This window comes from Perca fluviatilis, chromosome 7 (assembly GCF_010015445.1).
Source record: "Perca fluviatilis chromosome 7, GENO_Pfluv_1.0, whole genome shotgun sequence".
In the NCBI taxonomy this organism is placed as follows: Eukaryota; Metazoa; Chordata; class Actinopteri; order Perciformes; family Percidae; genus Perca; species Perca fluviatilis.
The window spans coordinates 34,314,941-34,332,058 of NC_053118.1; the positions used below are offsets into that span (position 1 = coordinate 34,314,941).

At 42.7% G+C, this 17,118-nt stretch overlaps 1 protein-coding gene and 1 long non-coding RNA gene across 2 annotated transcripts; both read right to left on the minus strand.

The window, feature by feature from the left end:
• Positions 1 to 2,328: 2,328 nt before the first annotated feature.
• LOC120561737 lies at positions 2,329 to 5,353 on the minus strand. The gene is made up of 2 exons (XM_039804965.1): positions 3,689 to 5,353; positions 2,329 to 3,572 (listed from the first exon to the last, which is right to left on the minus strand). The coding sequence occupies exons 1-2, from the start codon at positions 4,817 to 4,819 to the stop codon at positions 3,564 to 3,566; spliced, it is 1,140 nt and encodes a 379-aa protein (XP_039660899.1). The 5' UTR covers positions 4,820 to 5,353; the 3' UTR covers positions 2,329 to 3,563.
• A 5,105-nt stretch (positions 5,354 to 10,458) lies between these two features.
• LOC120561763 lies at positions 10,459 to 14,010 on the minus strand. Its single transcript, XR_005639646.1, has 2 exons — positions 13,434 to 14,010; positions 10,459 to 10,715 (listed from the first exon to the last, which is right to left on the minus strand). It is a non-coding gene; the product is annotated as an uncharacterized LOC120561763 (long non-coding RNA).
• Between the last annotated feature and the right edge of the window lie 3,108 nt (positions 14,011 to 17,118).

Here is a 17,118-nt window from a genome sequence, read left to right on the forward strand (position 1 = left end):
AGAGCATGGGTGGATGCGGCGGATGCAGCAGGACGCAGCAGGATGCAGCAGGACGCAGCAGGATGCAGCAGGACGCAGCAGGACGCAGCAGGACGCGGCCGGGAATTGCAGAGAATCGCAGAGCATAGCTCTGCGAAGAAGAAACATAAGGACTCCGGGGAGTAAACTCCCCAGAGCTATATTAGTAACAAGCAATTCTGGGACAGGATGCATACAAAAGTAACAAGTACAGATGAGACAGCAGCTCAGTGTGTCATAGGAAGGAAACAGCCTCCCCTGCAGTCTAGAATTGTAATAGCATAACTAAGAGAGGCAGGTTAAAGAGAGGTGCCTGGTCGGGCTAGAACTCTCCCCAACCGGATCGGGCTGTACTGGCTTGCCTCCCTCTACTCTTGCTATATTATTAATTATTCAGTATATAAAAACTGATGAGCTACGGGGTAGGCGGGGTACGTGGTACGATCCGACTCCTCACTCCTTAACTATAAGCTTTGTCAAAGAGGAGGGTTTTCAGTTTACTCTTAAATGAGGCGCCGGTGTCTGCCCCTCGAACCCAGACTGGAAGCTGGTTCCACAGAAGCGGAGCCTGATAGCTGAAGGCCCTGGCCCCCAGTCTACTTCCAGAGACTCTAGGAACCACAAGTAGCCCCGCATTCCGGGAGCGCAGTGCTCTAGTGGGACAATAAGGTACTAAGAGCTCTTCTAGGTATGATGGTGCTTGACCATTTAGAGCTTTGTAAGTCAGGAGGAGGGTTTTAAATTCGATCCTAGATTTCACAGGAAGCCAATGCAGAGAAGCTAATACAGGAGAAATATGATCTCTTCTCTTAGTTCTCGTCAGAACACGTGCTGCAGCATTCTGGATCAGCTGGAGCGTCTTAAGGGACTTATTTGGGCAACCTGATAATAAGGAATTGCAGTAATCTAGTCTAGAAGTAACGAATGCATGGACTAGTTTTTCAGCATCGTTTTGAGACAGGATATTCCTAATTTTGGCAATGTTACGAAGATGGAAAAAGGCTATTCTTGAGGTTTGTTTTAAGTGGGCGTTGAAGGATAAATCCTGATAAAAAAAACTCCCAAATTTCTGACAGCAGTGCTGGAGGCCAGGGCAATACCATCCAGAGTTGCTATATCTTTCGAAAACGAAGTTCGGCGGTGCATTGGTCCTCTCACAATAACTTCCGTTTAGTCTGAGTTTAACATCAGGAAGTTGTGGGTCATCCAGCATTTTATATCCTCAATACACGTTTGAAGTCTTGCTAACTGACCACTTTCATCTGGCTTAATTGACAGATATAATTGGGTATCGTCTGCGTAACAGTGATAGTTAATTGAGTGTTTCCTAATAATATGGCCTAGAGGAAGCATATATAAGGAAAATAGAATTGGTCCAAGCACTGAGCCTTGAGGAACGCATGGCTAACTTTGGCGTGCTTGGAGGGTTTATCGTTAATGTTAACAAATTGGGATCGCTCAGAGAAATAAGACTTAAACCAGCTAAGTGCAATTCCTTTAATTCCGACTAAGTGTTCTAATCTCTGTAACAGGATTGTATGATCAATAGTGTCAAATGCAGCACTAAGATCTAGTAAAACAAGAATGGAGACAAGTCCTTTGTCTGCAGCTGTTAGAAGGCCGTTAGTAATTTTCACCAGTGCCGTCTGCGTGCTATGATTCTTTCTAAATCCAGATTGAAAATCATCAAATAAACTGTTGCTATGTAGAAAATCACATAACTGATTAGCAACCACCTTCTCAAGGATCTTGGATAGAAAAGGAAGGTTAGATATAGGTCTTGTGGTGGAAGTTTTCTATGAAGCATCAGAGTAAACAAATATCAATGATAAAATGAAAACGAATAAAGACTGTTTGAGATTTTAAACCAAAGTCTGGTCTTTGAGCATTTATTATATTTTGCAAAATATGAGAATACAGATTCAAAGGTACATGCAGTACAACTGAATGAGCATTACTAAACTAAAATCTAAACATCACATCATCATATAGTCAAAACCTCTCTCAAGCCACCCCTCTAACTTTATCTTTTAGCCTGGTCAGAGTTGAAAATAGGACATCATTAGAAGTCAACCCATCCTTACCTTCCCCTCTGCTCCTGTTCTTTTCATTAGCCTAAACAACCCTTTATCTCAGGAGGCAGAAGGAAACATGGTTTTGTGGCCTTCTCTACTTTGTCAGCTAAAAAGTTAAACAAAATGAGAAGCTAGAGTTTCTTAAACAAAAACCACTAGGCTAAGAGTTCATGGCTGCTGCTGTCCCTCTCTGGCCTTTAAGAGTCTAAGAGGAAGGAACAGCATTTTTGTGGAGGTTTAAAACAATCTTTAAGCAAATGGTTATAATCATTAATCAATAATGGTTAAAATAAAATTTGCCACCACAGTCCACCCTTTTGATTACAACATAATCACACAAAATAAATTTTACTTTAAAAATTCAAACCTTATTTCTTAAAGATTCAAACATCAAACATATCTTAGAATTAATCACAAAATTCAACCTTTACTTCTTAAAGATTCAAACTTATGGATATAATTGTCTATTGCTGAAATGCCGTTTTTTAAAGAGGTACAAAAAAAAACCTTTTTAATTGTAGCAAGCGTTCACGTCTAAGTAAAAATAATAAAACAAAAAATTTTAATCAGTCTCACACAGTATCAGAAACAGTATCCAGAACCTCATCATCATATCTGGACATACGAAACAAGTCAGAGGACTCAGTATTCTGAAGTGCCTGATACTGTATCATATTTACCATGAAGATGGAGGAAATCATTTTCTTGACTAGTGGGATTATGCAGCATACACAGATCAGGAAACCAAACATCAAAGTTATTAGTGGTGCAATAAATCTAGCTAACCAAGCCTTCCACCCCCCTTGAAAAACCCAGGCCCACCAGTCCCATCCTGCATAGTGTTCTGGGACGTCCTGTGCTTTGAGATTAGTCAAAAGTAGGTTCAAGTGGTGAATGGTGTCAGTGATGTTTCCTGAAATGTCTGGAATGAATGTGCAGCAGTGTGTGCCTATTATGTGGCAAAGTCCCCCCTGTGCTGCTAGCAATAGGTCCAATCCCATCTGATGTTGCATTAGCATGTTTCTCATAGCTCGCATAACAGGAGGAAATTCTCCAAACCCTGAAATCATCATAGCAGTCAAATTCTCAAGACTTTCCTGAACCTGATCAATATTATGTGCATTATTTATTGTTCCATACCAAGGAAAAAACCCTGCTGCGAATTTAGTTCCTGGGCTGGTAACCTCTCGCTTATCTCTAGCCGAAACATCAGATGTGGGCACGTACATGGGATAGTGGTGTGTTGTATGCACAAGGGAAGTCATAACTGTAATGGAAGGTGTCAAATATATCATACTACATCTTCCTGCCCATCGTGAAGTCAAAATCTGATACCAATGGTCTCCACAGAGCCAAACATAATCCACAAGAGACCCTGCGCCAGAATCATCAGGCCAACGCATGGTGTGAGTCAAAGATGGTATCAGTACTGAAGCACTAAGATACCCTGGTGTGGAGTGTAAGCATGCACTAATATTTAAATCCCCTGTTGCGCACGTACAATTCAAAGTCCGCTGACAACCCATGGTTACCCCCAAATACTGAGAACCCATGCGACGAGGTCGTTCAATGCATAAGGCATGTGTCAAATTCTTCATAAGGCTATGGTGAAACTGTCCTATACTATCAGATGCTTTTCCATTTTTAGTTTTAAAAATAGTACCATTCGGAGCACGCACAGTGCGATTCGCAAAACCTCCACAAGGTGAAGGTTGAATAAAAGCCGAATAGAACTGACCCCCCTCCTCTCTAACATCCTTGAGTGCTGTCAGAGCACAGACAACTTCTGTGAGATTCAATGTGTGTGGTTTTACTGGGGTAGCCTGCTTCTGAGAGTGGGGAAATAGTGAACATACATAACAAGAGTCATTATACCCTACATCACGCGTGAACTTCTTAACTAGGCCAAGCCATGCATTAGTGGAGAATGCATCATTATCCTCAGAAGATCCCCATCTGTTAGATAAACTTTCAAAAGTCTGCGTCAAATGTGGTGATTCTGTGTGAGATGTGGAAGGTGAGATTACTTCAAGATAAAAAGATCCACAGGGAAGCCTCCCTAAGGTCATAATACACACAACGAAGTAACCTTGGTCCGAATACTGAGCATTGGTCAATGTTAACAAGATGCCTGTTGAGGAATAGTTTACCTTCTTTATTGATAATCTATTGGTTAGGTTTGTGTGGTCGTTAGGAACTTCATAGCCCCAATCTGCATTACCTGTATACCAAACAGCTTGTTTCCATGAGGAACATAAGGGTCCTCCTTCTCTGTAATAACCTAAATCCATCACCTCTGCAATGTAACATACATATACCTCTCTCTCTCCTACTGATGCTCCATGCTCCCCGCACCACACAAAGTCACAGGGCTGAAGCATAAGAGTGGATGTAGTGTTGACCATGATAGTAACAGTAGCTCTGTGATACCTGTTGTACTCTGAACGCCATCTACTCCTAGACGCAGAAACTGTGGAACGCGTCACTCGCTTTCCCCTCCCATGCTCCTCACTAGTGTTCCTAGTGTGTCTGGGTGTGTCTGTGTCATTGGGAGAAGTGGTGTTGGAAAAAATGGTTACTTCAGTCAGCGGTTTATCATATCTTTCTAACATTACGAATGCAAAAATCACAAATGCAGTAATGAAGAATAAACTCAGTACAAATTTGGACCCCCCGAATCTCCTCGGAGGGTACCATTTCAGTAGTTTCTCGTGCTGCTCCATCATGTGTGCATATCACAGCACTCTGCTCCTGTATGTGTGTGCCTGAGCACACTGCTCTGAGTCACAGAGGAATGTCAACAGTTCCTCAGTGTAAAGAAAACAAGGACTGTGCTGTGAGTGTCAGAGCATCAGAATGAGTGTTTTTCAGGAATGTGCTGTGTTCAAAAAGGTACAATACCAGTATGTTGGTCACACTTTCTCTCCTCCTTCAGTGTGTTTGCAAATCAGTGAGAAAAACTCCAGTTTCTCCCCGATTGATTTCAGAGATAGCACAGAACGCCGTCTGTCAAGCTGGTCTCTGAATCGATTTCCGTCGGTGACTCAGCAGGGAACCTGCTCGTCACTTGTTGCAGGTGTTAGCGAACCTGGCACCTCTCCTGGGTCCGGAACCTGTTTGCAGTGTGTTGCGTGCACCCACGTGGATCGTTCCGCGACCTTGACTGCTGTGTGAGTGACCAGGAGGATCTGGAAGGGTCCTTCCCACCGTCTGGACTGCCAGTTCTTCCTCCTGAAGCGTTTGATCACCACAAAGTCCCCAGGCCGGAGCTTATGCAGTGGTCCCTCAGCTGGTTTAGGCAAACCCGCTGAAACCTGTTTTCTTATGTCAGAAAGAGCAGAAGAAAGTTGGGTGCAGTATTTCAACATGTCATGTTCACATAGAGCTGTTGAGGGAATTGCCGCCTTTGGCATTTCTGTCCTTACATAAGGAGGCCTGGCAAACAGAATCTCATATGGACTGAGATTGGAACGAGATTGTGTACGCATTCGCATGTACATTAGGACCAAAGGAAGCGCCTTTGTCCAAGGGAGGCCTGTGTCTGCACAGCATTTAGCTAGTTTTGCTTCTAACGTCCCGTTAATGCGTTCCACTAATCCCGCGGACTGGGGATAATAAGCGCAATGCGTCTTGATGTTTATCCCGATAAACAAGCTTATTTGTGTTATCGCTGAGTTTACAAAATGAGCTCCATTGTCGCTAGACACAAGGCTCGGTATTCCCCATCTGGGAATGATTTCAGTCATCAGAGCTTTTGCCACCACTGAAGCTGTCTGTCTTTTGGCCGGAAACACCTCCACCCATTTAGAGAACATATCAACCATAACGAGGCAATGTTTTTTCCCCTCTGACGGTGTTAGCTCAACAAAATCCATCATCAATTGTTCAAATGGTCGTGTTGGTGGTTGGTGTGCTGCCTGTTGTGTTACATTCACTCCTCTGCCAATGTTGTGTTGTGCGCATATTATGCAAGCTTTACAAAATCTTTCTGCAAATGTAGTGAACCCCTTTGTAAACCATGTCTGTGTGATAGCTACCATCATTCCCCCTTTTGAGATATGGTCTAACCCATGTGTCAACTTAGCAAAATGTGGGAAAAAGTGTTTTGGGAGACATGGTTTAGAATCTGGCCCTAGCCAGATGCCAGTGTTAAAGGTGCACCCTACTGTTTTCCACTGTTGTCTTTCTTGTGGTGTAGCATGTGTCTGCATAGCAATGACAGACTCTGGGAGTGAGAAGTGATCCTCTGCAGTGTGAGCTAAGGTGTCAAGTGTGAGGGGCAGGCGTGCAGCTGCTTTGGCAGCTATATCAGCACGACTGTTACCCCTAATCTAGTCTAGAAGTAACGAATGCATGGACTAGTTTTTCAGCATCGTTTTGAGACAGGATATTCCTAATTTTGGCAATGTTACGAAGATGGAAAAAGGCTATTCTTGAGGTTTGTTTTAAGTGGGCGTTGAAGGATAAATCCTGATAAAAAAAACTCCCAAATTTCTGACAGCAGTGCTGGAGGCCAGGGCAATACCATCCAGAGTTGCTATATCTTTCGAAAACGAAGTTCGGCGGTGCATTGGTCCTCTCACAATAACTTCCGTTTAGTCTGAGTTTAACATCAGGAAGTTGTGGGTCATCCAGCATTTTATATCCTCAATACACGTTTGAAGTCTTGCTAACTGACCACTTTCATCTGGCTTAATTGACAGATATAATTGGGTATCGTCTGCGTAACAGTGATAGTTAATTGAGTGTTTCCTAATAATATGGCCTAGAGGAAGCATATATAAGGAAAATAGAATTGGTCCAAGCACTGAGCCTTGAGGAACGCCATGGCTAACTTTGGCGTGCTTGGAGGGTTTATCGTTAATGTTAACAAATTGGGATCGCTCAGAGAAATAAGACTTAAACCAGCTAAGTGCAATTCCTTTAATTCCGACTAAGTGTTCTAATCTCTGTAACAGGATTGTATGATCAATAGTGTCAAATGCAGCACTAAGATCTAGTAAAACAAGAATGGAGACAAGTCCTTTGTCTGCAGCTGTTAGAAGGTCGTTAGTAATTTTCACCAGTGCCGTCTCTGTGCTATGATTCTTTCTAAATCCAGATTGAAAATCATCAAATAAACTGTTGCTATGTAGAAAATCACATAACTGATTAGCAACCACCTTCTCAAGGATCTTGGATAGAAAAGGAAGGTTAGATATAGGTCTTGTGGTGGAAGTTTTCTATGAAGCATCAGAGTAAACAAATATCAATGATAAAAATGAAAACGAATAAAGACTGTTTGAGATTTTAAACCAAAGTCTGGTCTTTGAGCATTTATTATATTTTGCAAAATATGAGAATACAGATTCAAAGGTACATGCAGTACAACTGAATGAGCATTACTAAACTAAAATCTAAACATCACATCATCATATAGTCAAAACCTCTCTCAAGCCACCCCTCTAACTTTATCTTTTAGCCTGGTCAGAGTTGAAAATAGGACATCATTAGAAGTCAACCCATCCTTACCTTCCCCTCTGCTCCTGTTCTTTTCATTAGCCTAAACAACCCTTTATCTCAGGAGGCAGAAGGAAACATGGTTTTGTGGCCTTCTCTACTTTGTCAGCTAAAAAGTTAAACAAAATGAGAAGCTAGAGTTTCTTAAACAAAAACCACTAGGCTAAGAGTTCATGGCTGCTGCTGTCCCTCTCTGGCCTTTAAGAGTCTAAGAGGAAGGAACAGCATTTTTGTGGAGGTTTAAAACAATCTTTAAGCAAATGGTTATAATCATTAATCAATAATGGTTAAAATAAAATTTGCCACCACAGTCCACCCTTTTGATTACAACATAATCACACAAAATAAATTTTACTTTAAAAATTCAAACCTTATTTCTTAAAGATTCAAACATCAAACATATCTTAGAATTAATCACAAAATTCAACCTTTACTTCTTAAAGATTCAAACTTATGGATATAATTGTCTATTGCTGAAATGCCGTTTTTAAAGAGGTACAAAAAAAAACCTTTTTAATTGTAGCAAGCGTTCACGTCTAAGTAAAAATAATAAAACAAAAATTTTAATCAGTCTCACACAGTATCAGAAACAGTATCCAGAACCTCATCATCATATCTGGACATACGAAACAAGTCAGAGGACTCAGTAATTCTGAAGTGCCTGATACTGTATCATATTTACCATGAAGATGGAGGAAATCATTTTCCTTGACTAGTGGGATTATGCAGCATACACAGATCAGGAAACCAAACATCAAAGTTATTAGTGGTGCAATAAATCTAGCTAACCAAGCCTTTCACCCCTTTGAAAAACCCAGGCCCACCAGTCCCATCCTGCATAGTGTTCTGGGACGTCCCTGCTTTGAGATTAGTCAAAAGTAGGTTCAAGTGGTGAATGGTGTCAGTGATGTTTCCTGAAATGTCTGGAATGAATGTGCAGCAGTGTGTGCCTATTATGTGGCAAAGTCCCCCTGTGCTGCTAGCAATAGGTCCAATCCCATCTGATGTTGCATTAGCATGTTTCTCATAGCTTCGCATAACAGGAGGAAATTCTCCAAACCCTGAAATCATCATAGCAGTCAAATTCTCAAGACTTTCCTGAACCTGATCAATATTATGTGCATTATTTATTGTTCCATACCAAGGAAAAAACCCTGCTGCGAATTTAGTTCCTGGGCTGGTAACCTCTCGCTTATCTCTAGCGAAACATCAGATGTGGCGCACGTACATGGGATAGTGGTGTGTTGTATGCACAAGGGAAGTCATAACTGTAATGGAAGGTGTCAAATATATCATACTACATCTTCCTGCCCATCGTGAAGTCAAAATTCGATACCAATGGTCTCCACAGAGCCAAACATAATCCACAAGAGACCCTGCGCCAGAATCATCAGGCCAACGCATGGTGTGAGTCAAAGATGGTATCAGTACTGAAGCACTAAGATACCCTGGTGTGGAGTGTAAGCATGCACTAATATTTAAATCCCCTGTTGCGCATCGCACAATTCAAAGTCCGCTGACAACCCATGGTTAACCCCCAAATACTGAGAACCCATGCGACGAGGTCGTTCAATGCATAAGGCATGTGTCAAATTCTTCATAAGGCTATGGTGAAACTGTCCTATACTATCAGATGCTTTTCCATTTTTAGTTTTAAAATAGTACCATTCGAGCACGCGCAGCGATCGCGCAAAACCTCCACAAGGTGAAGGTTGAATAAAAGCCGAATAGAACTGACCCCCCTCCTCTCTAACATCCTTGAGTGCTGTCAGAGCACAGACAACTTCTGTGAGATTCAATGTGTGTGGTTTTACTGGGGTAGCCTGCGTCTCTGAGAGTGGGGGAAATAGTGAACATACATAACAAGAGTCATTATACCCTACATCACGCGTGAACTTCTTAACTAGGCCACGCCATGCATTAGTGGAGAATGCATCATTATCCTCAGAAGATCCCCATCTGTTAGATAAACTTTCAAAAGTCTGCGTCAAATGTGGTGATTCTGTGTGAGATGTGGAAGGTGAGATTACTTCAAGATAAAAAATCCACAGGGAAGCCTCCCTAAGGTCATAATACACACAACGGTAACCTTGGTCCGAATACTGAGCATTGGTCAATGTTAACAAGATGCCTGTTGAGGAATAGTTTACCTTCTTTATTGATAATCTATTGGTTAGGTTTGTGTGGTCGTTAGGAACTTCATAGCCCCAATCTGCATTACCTGTATACCAAACAGCTTGTTTCCATGAGGAACATAAGGGTCCTCCTTCTCTGTAATAACCTAAATCCATCACCTCTGCAATGTAACATACATATACCTCTCTCTCTCCTACTGATGCTCCATGCCCCCGGCACCACACAAAGTCACAGGGCTGAAGCATAAGAGTGGATGTAGTGTTGACCATGATAGTAACAGTAGCTCTGTGATACCTGTTGTACTCTGAACGCCATCTACTCCTAGACGCAGAAACTGTGGAACGCGTCACTCGCTTTCCCCTCCCATGCTCCTCACTAGTGTTCCTAGTGTGTGGGGGTGTGGTGTTTGTGTCATTGGGAGAAGTGGTGTTGGAAAAAATGGTTACTTCAGTCAGCGGTTTATCATATCTTTCTAACATTACGAATGCAAAAATCACAAATGCAGTAATGAAGAATAAACTCAGTACAAATTTGGACCCCCCGAATCTCCTCGGAGGGTACCATTTCAGTAGTTTCTCGTGCTGCTCCATCATGTGTGCATATCACAGCACTCTGCTCCTGTATGTGTGTGCCTGAGCACACTGCTCTGAGTCACAGAGGAATGTCAACAGTTCCTCAGTGTAAAGAAAACAAGGACTGTGCTGTGAGTGTCAGAGCATCAGAATGAGTGTTTTTCAGGAATGTGCTGTGTTCAAAAAGGTACAATACCAGTATGTTGGTCACACTTTCTCTCCTCCTTCAGTGTGTTTGCAAATCAGTGAGAAAAACTCCAGTTTCTCCCCGATTGATTTCAGAGATAGCACAGAACGTCGGTGCTTCCACAGTGCACCAAAGTCGTGCACCACTCCAAAAGCATACCTTGAGTCCGTGAAGATGGTAACAGATGAGCCATCAGCCAACTTCCGTGAGGGCAATGAGCTCAGCAGCCTGTGCAGACAAATGGTTTGGGAGAGATTTAGCAATCATAGTTTCAGTGTCAGAAACTACAGCAAATCCTACCTGTCCCTGTCCTGCTGTGGGCAGCGCGAGGCTGACCCATCTACATACAAAATGAGGTCTGGATTCTCTAAGGGAGTATCCGAAAGATCTGGGCGAGGTGTGCATGTTTGTGCCAGCTCTGCCAGACAGTCATGTGGTTCTCCGTCCTCTGGTGTAGGCATAAGAGAAGCAGGGTTAAGTACAGTACAACGTTTAACTGTTACGTTAGGCATGTCAAGAAGTACTGTATGATAACGTAGGTATCGTGCTGCAGACAAATGTGAAGCCTTTTGTTAAAGTAGGATCAAAGAGACAGCATGTGGGACTAGCAGTGTGAGTGGAGCATATCCTACTATGTCACGTGATGCTGCCAAGGCCCTTTCAGCAGCTGCTACAGCCCTGAGACAAATCGGAAGGCCTGCTGCAACTGGATTGAGTTTTGCAGAGAAATAGGCCACTGGTCTTAACCTGTCTCCATGCGGCTGCAGGAGAACAGATGTCATGCATCATACGCGTTCATCCACTGTCTGAGTGAAATGAAGATTTGGGTTTGGCAAACCTAAGGTTGGGGGACTTTGAAAGGCCTTTTTAAGATCTACAAAGGCCTGCTCAGCCTCAACAGTCCAGGTTACCAAATTGTGTGCAGTCAGTCCCTTACCGTGTATCCGTCCCTAAAGGTTGAACAAGTTCCGCGTAATTTGGGATGAAAACACGACAGTAGGAACACATCCCTAAAAATGACATCATTTGTTTTTCGTTACGGTTTTGGTAGGGAAACAATTGCCTCAATTCGCGAAGGAGACAAGGTTTTCCCTGACCCCGAAATGTCATGTCCCAGGAAGTGGACCTCTTGTTTTACAAATTGCAATTTCTTAAGACTGGCTTTGTGTCCCTCAGTTGCAAGATGACACAATAGCGCAATCGTGTCTTGCTCACACAGCTCTTGTGTTGAGCTTCCAATCAAAATGTCGTCTACGTACTGCAGCAGACTTGAACCTGGGTTTGGTGTGAAGCTCTCTAGGCTGTCGCGCAGTGCGTCATTGTAGATCGTCGGAGATTCAGTGTATCCCTGACAAAGGCGTGTGAAAGTGTATGGTTTTCCATCAAACAGGAAAGCGAACCAAAACTGACTGTCTTTGTCCACCGGGACACTGAAAAAAGCATTAGACAAATCAACGACAGAGAACCATTTAGCATCAATTCCCTGTAGGATTGTGTATGGATTTGGCAAATTTGGTGCGCGCGCATTAACAGCTGCATTGACAGCTTTCAAGTCCTGAACAAAACGCCATTCTGTCGGAATGCCTTTTGGCCGTATTTTCTTTACCGGAAAAATTGGTGTTCTAACAGGAGAATCTGGACACGGAATTATAACTCCTGTATCCAATAAGGAGTTAAAAACGGGTCGGATTCCATCAATAGCTTCCTGTTTTAACGGATATTGATGTTTCTGTGGTCTGTAGTCCGAACGTGGTATTATGACGACAGGTTGACAATTTTTAATCAACCCCACGTCATATTTATGTGTCGCCCAAAGGTGTGTTGGCACTTTGGCTAAAAGTGGTGAGACGTCAGTAGGTAAAATGTCGTTTTTACCGTGCAAAAATGTGTCTGTTGTAGGCGCAGTTTCACTCAATATATAGATACTGCGGATACAAGGCACGCGCCATGATAAAAGTTTTCTATAATTTCCTGTTGAGGGAGAATATGAAATACAGTCATCAGCCGTGTCAGTCCAGTCAGTCAGTTTCTCACAGGTCATGACAAAGTGTCCCGGGTCTGTCTCCTGGTCTGTTGGAGACAAAGAGAGAAGAATATGAGCTACAGAGTTAGAAATTCTGAAAAACTTTTTCTGTTTATCAGTCAAGGCTACCGTCACTGCGCATGTGTGCGTGTGCCAGTAGACGTAAGACAACTCTAGCTCGTCCTTGGACTGGTCAAGGAATTTGTCAACATATTCTTCGTCTGGAGTTGGGGAGACAAGAGAGATACAATGCATTTGTTGTGGTGTTCTCATCACTGCTAAAGGTGACACTAGTTGTTGTGCTTCTGTCAGGAGGTCGATAGCCCGACAAAGGTTAATGTCCCATAGAAATGTGAAGGAGTGTGTGCTTTTTGATTTTAACAAAAACATGTCAGGAAAAAGATGATTTTTGTCAAAACGCACAACCCTGAGGCCAGTGGGGGTAGGAATTACCCCTATACCAAAAACACACATTAGATCTCTTCCTAATAAATTTACCGGGCACACAGGTGAGAGCAAAAATGAGCATTTTGCTCTTCTCTCTGGGTCTGGATCTGTAGAATCTGTGTGCACACAAGTCATTGGAACGGTAAATTTCTCTGGCATTATCATACCACTTGCACTTCTAGAAAGAATTACCCTACCAGAAAGTTTTTGTTTTGGAAACAATGATTTTTTCAAAACCGAATTTGTAGCCCCTGAATCAACCAAGAATTCTATTTCCCTCCCCTGTATTGTCAACACTGTTGTAGGCAATTTTTTATACACATCTGATGAATACATAGCATAAGTAGGCATTTTCTCTGCCAATTCCTTCTGTTCTATATGCTGTATTGCATCTAGTATGTTTTGCTTATTGTTTGGGGGTGGTGTAGATGTTTGTGGTATGCAGGAAAGCATGTCTTCATTGCAAGCATGTGTACCTGTGTGTGTGTGCATGTTACCCTCCTTAACAGGCGCACTCGTGTCATCCAGTCCGTCCATTCCACCCGTCTTTCCATCCCCCACCGCCTGTCAATCTGCAAACTGCTGGGGGTCGTTGCGCTGTCCCTTGGACGAGTCCTTCTTGGGGTGGGGACATTCGTAGGCCCAATGCCCTTTCTCGCCACAGTTGTTGCAAGGGTCTTTGTCCACTATCGGTGTGTTGCCACGGCCCCTGCCTCTGTTTCCTCTGCCTTTTCCTCTGCCTCTGCCTTTTCCTCTGCCCGCATTCCTTCTTTCTTGAGACATTGCTGCCACAGTTTTTATGAGGGTTAACTGTGCAGCATCACTGTTTTGTTGTCTTTTCTTCTCCGTCTTGTCTCTTGTGCTGGTCAGGATTTTCTCAGCATGTCTAGCATGTCTAACAATCTCCATCAGGGCTGAATCGGGCAGTCCAATGCAGGTTTTGTCCACTTCAGCTCGTATGTCAGGGAGCAGCCCACTCAAAAACACGTTTTTGAAATGAGCTTCCCAAAGTTCAACCACTGCTCCGGCGGCAGTGGTGCGAGCGATGCCGCTTTGTCTATCAAACGTCTCGAGAAACGGGGGCTGGAAGTCCTCCACCGTCTCGCCTTTATACTGCTTGGTGTTTGTCACATGTGTCATGTCGATTCTGTCTGGAAACACGGTCTCTAGTCCGGTGGAGAGATCATCCAGCGCAGGTCATTGTAGCCAGCCATTTGCTCTATTTGTGCGAGATTTGGATGGAGAATGACTGGATCATTGGTTGGGTCTTCGGGGAGAAGGTGTCGGATCTTTGCATACTCCATAGGCCCCAGGTTTACCATCAGAAGACGTCGTATTTCTGGAACAGTGGGCAGAAAAGTCTCAATGAATGCCTGAAGGGCTATGGTAAATTGTGCACCAGAGTTTTTGCACGGGGGAAGGTGGCTTGTCGCTTGTCTAATGTCTAATTCAGTCCAGGCCCTATACACCAGGCCTATTCCCCCTCCTTGTGTAAGGACTTGAATCATGGGAAATGCATCAGCTTCATCTCCGTCCTCATCAGTTTCCTCTGTGAGGCCTTGGAACACTGGCAATCCAGCGGTCGCAGCTGCTTCAGTGCGGCGGAGGTGTGAGATGAGCTGTTCCCGTGCCCGATCGCCTCTCGTCTGTCGGGTCGTTGGTACCGTAGCTGCTCTCTTCCTCTTCCGTGTGGCGGGGGTAGGATACGGGGGTGGAATGTCCGTGACCAGATCCACGATTTTCAAACTCGGATAGAGAGGAGAAAATGTGTCAGTGACATTGTTCATATCTTTTTCTTTTTTCTCTTTTTCTTTTTTCTTTCTTCTCTTCTCTTTTTTGTTAGTATCAGTCATGCTCAGAAGTGTCATCTGTTTCTGCAACTGTTTTCTCTCTCTGTTATCAGCTTCTTTCATCCACACATTAAAACATGCCTTATTATCCTCAATTTGCTCTAAGACCTCTGTTTTAATTGTTTTCTTCCCCTTCAATTTTTTCTCAGTCTGTAGATCTAATTTTAGCATCCTGAGCTTTGCTACACTCAGGGAACCATTTGGCGGAAAGCCAAAGCTTTTAGACCAATAAGATAGACACCGCAAACAATCCGGTCCATATTTATGAGTCATTTCATCCACTATGGGTCCAGTTGCATCACTGGAACGGGAAATTTCGTTTCCCATAATTGATTCTTGGACTTTATAGTATACTATGTCTTTGTTCGATGTGATCGTCACCACACCGCGAGGTTATTTGTTCGGGAAAAACCCGTGTACAGCCCTGCGGACGAAATCAACTTAATAGTCAAATAGCTTGACCTATTTAGTATGTTTTCGCCTTGTTGCAGTCTGTCTCTAAATAATCAAGAGGCTCTTCTAAAGAGTATAGACTATTTGTTTTTGTTCGGGAAACTTGTATGAAAAAACCCGGTGCGACCCTGCAGTCAAAATCTCTTAAATAGTTAACTATTTAATTTACTCTGCAGTCCGCCTCTTCTGCCAGTTCTCTTACTGGTCTTGTCCGTCAATCAATTGTCTTATCACCATATGAGAATTCAATCATAAATATGTCCGTGTATGCCAAAAGATGTCATTCATAACTTCAGTTATGTTTTTGTTACCCAAAATGACCAACAACACACATCTAAATACTCAGTCTCAAAAGTCAGAATAAGTTTCATTTGTTTGTATAACACACTAATGATTTTTGCAATTATTCATTTTGATATAATTGACCAGATATTGATTTTACAATCCAATTAAATTGTTTAATTTGGATCTTACCCGTGCTGCCAGAAATCTCTTCCTGTTCGTTTCCGAGTGGAAAAACAGCTTGAGTCCTCCGCGGTCCTGGCCTCCTTCTCTCTGAAAATGTTTTTATTTCGAGGTATAGAAGCAGGCTGATCGTTGATCTCCTTGGTTTGCAAAACCCGAAGCCCCCGGAGTCCTCCGTGCCGCTGTTCAAAACCATCCTGCGCGACAACGCGCAAAATGTGGTGGAAGTTTTCTATGAAGCATCAGAGTAAACAAATATCAATGATAAAAATGAAAACGAATAAAGACTGTTTGAGATTTTAAACCAAAGTCTGGTCTTTTGAGCATTTATTATATTTTGCAAAATAGGAGAATACAGATTCAAAGGTACATGCAGTACAACTGAATGAGCATTACTAAACTAAAATCTAAAACTAAATATCACTATCGTCATAAACCTCTCTCTCAAGCCACCCCTATAACTTCATCTTTTAGCCTGGTCAGAGTTGAAAATAGGACATCATTAGAAGTCAACCCATCCTTACCTTCCCCTCTGCTCCTGTTCTTTTCATTAGCCTAAACAACCCTTTATCTCAGGAGGCAGAAGGAAACATGGTTTTGTGGCCTTCTCTACTTTGTCAGCTAAAAAGTTAAACAAAATGAGAAGCTAGAGTTTCTTAAACAAAACCACTAGGCTAAGAGTTCATGGCTGCTGTTGTCCCTCTCTGGCCTTTAAAAAGTCTAAGAGGAAGGAACAGCATTTTTGTGGAGGTTTAAAACAATCTTTAAGCAAATGGTTATAATCATTAATCAATAATGGTTAAAATAAAATTTGCCACCACAGTCTATAGTTTGCTAAGACCTCAGGATCCAGGGTCGGTTTTTTCAGAAGAGGTTTAAGGACATATTGATCATATCTAGTAGTGAAGTGTTTACCACGGGTAACGCTTCTTTGAGTAGCCTCGTTGGGATGGGGTCCAAAAGACAGGTAGATGGCTTAGCTGAGGATATCTTTAACATTAATTGTTGAAGGTCTATAGGATAAAAGCAGTCTAAGTATATGTCTGGACTAGTCATTTGTTCCGCGGTCCTGTATTTAAAGATGAACTGTTAGAAGTTAAGGGCAAAAGGTGATTAATTTTGTCTCTAATTGTTATAATTTTATCATTAAAGAAGCTCATGAAGTCATCACTACTCAGTGCTAGAGGAATAGATGGCTCAGTAGAGCTGTGACTGTCTGTCAGACTGGCTACAGTGCTGAAAAGAAACCTTGGGTTGTTCTTATTTTCTTCTATTAGTGATGAGTAATAGTCTGATCTGGCCTTTCTTAGGGCCTTCCTATAGGTTTTGAGACTTTCTTGCCAATCCAAGCGTGATTCTTCCACTTTGGTGGAGCGCCACTTACTTTCGAGGT

What these genes read in the sequence shown, in the direction of transcription:
- LOC120561737 (XM_039804965.1), bottom strand. Translation starts at nt 4,819, where the DNA reads ATGATGGAGCAGCACGAGAAACTACTGAAATGGTACCCTCCGAGGAGA.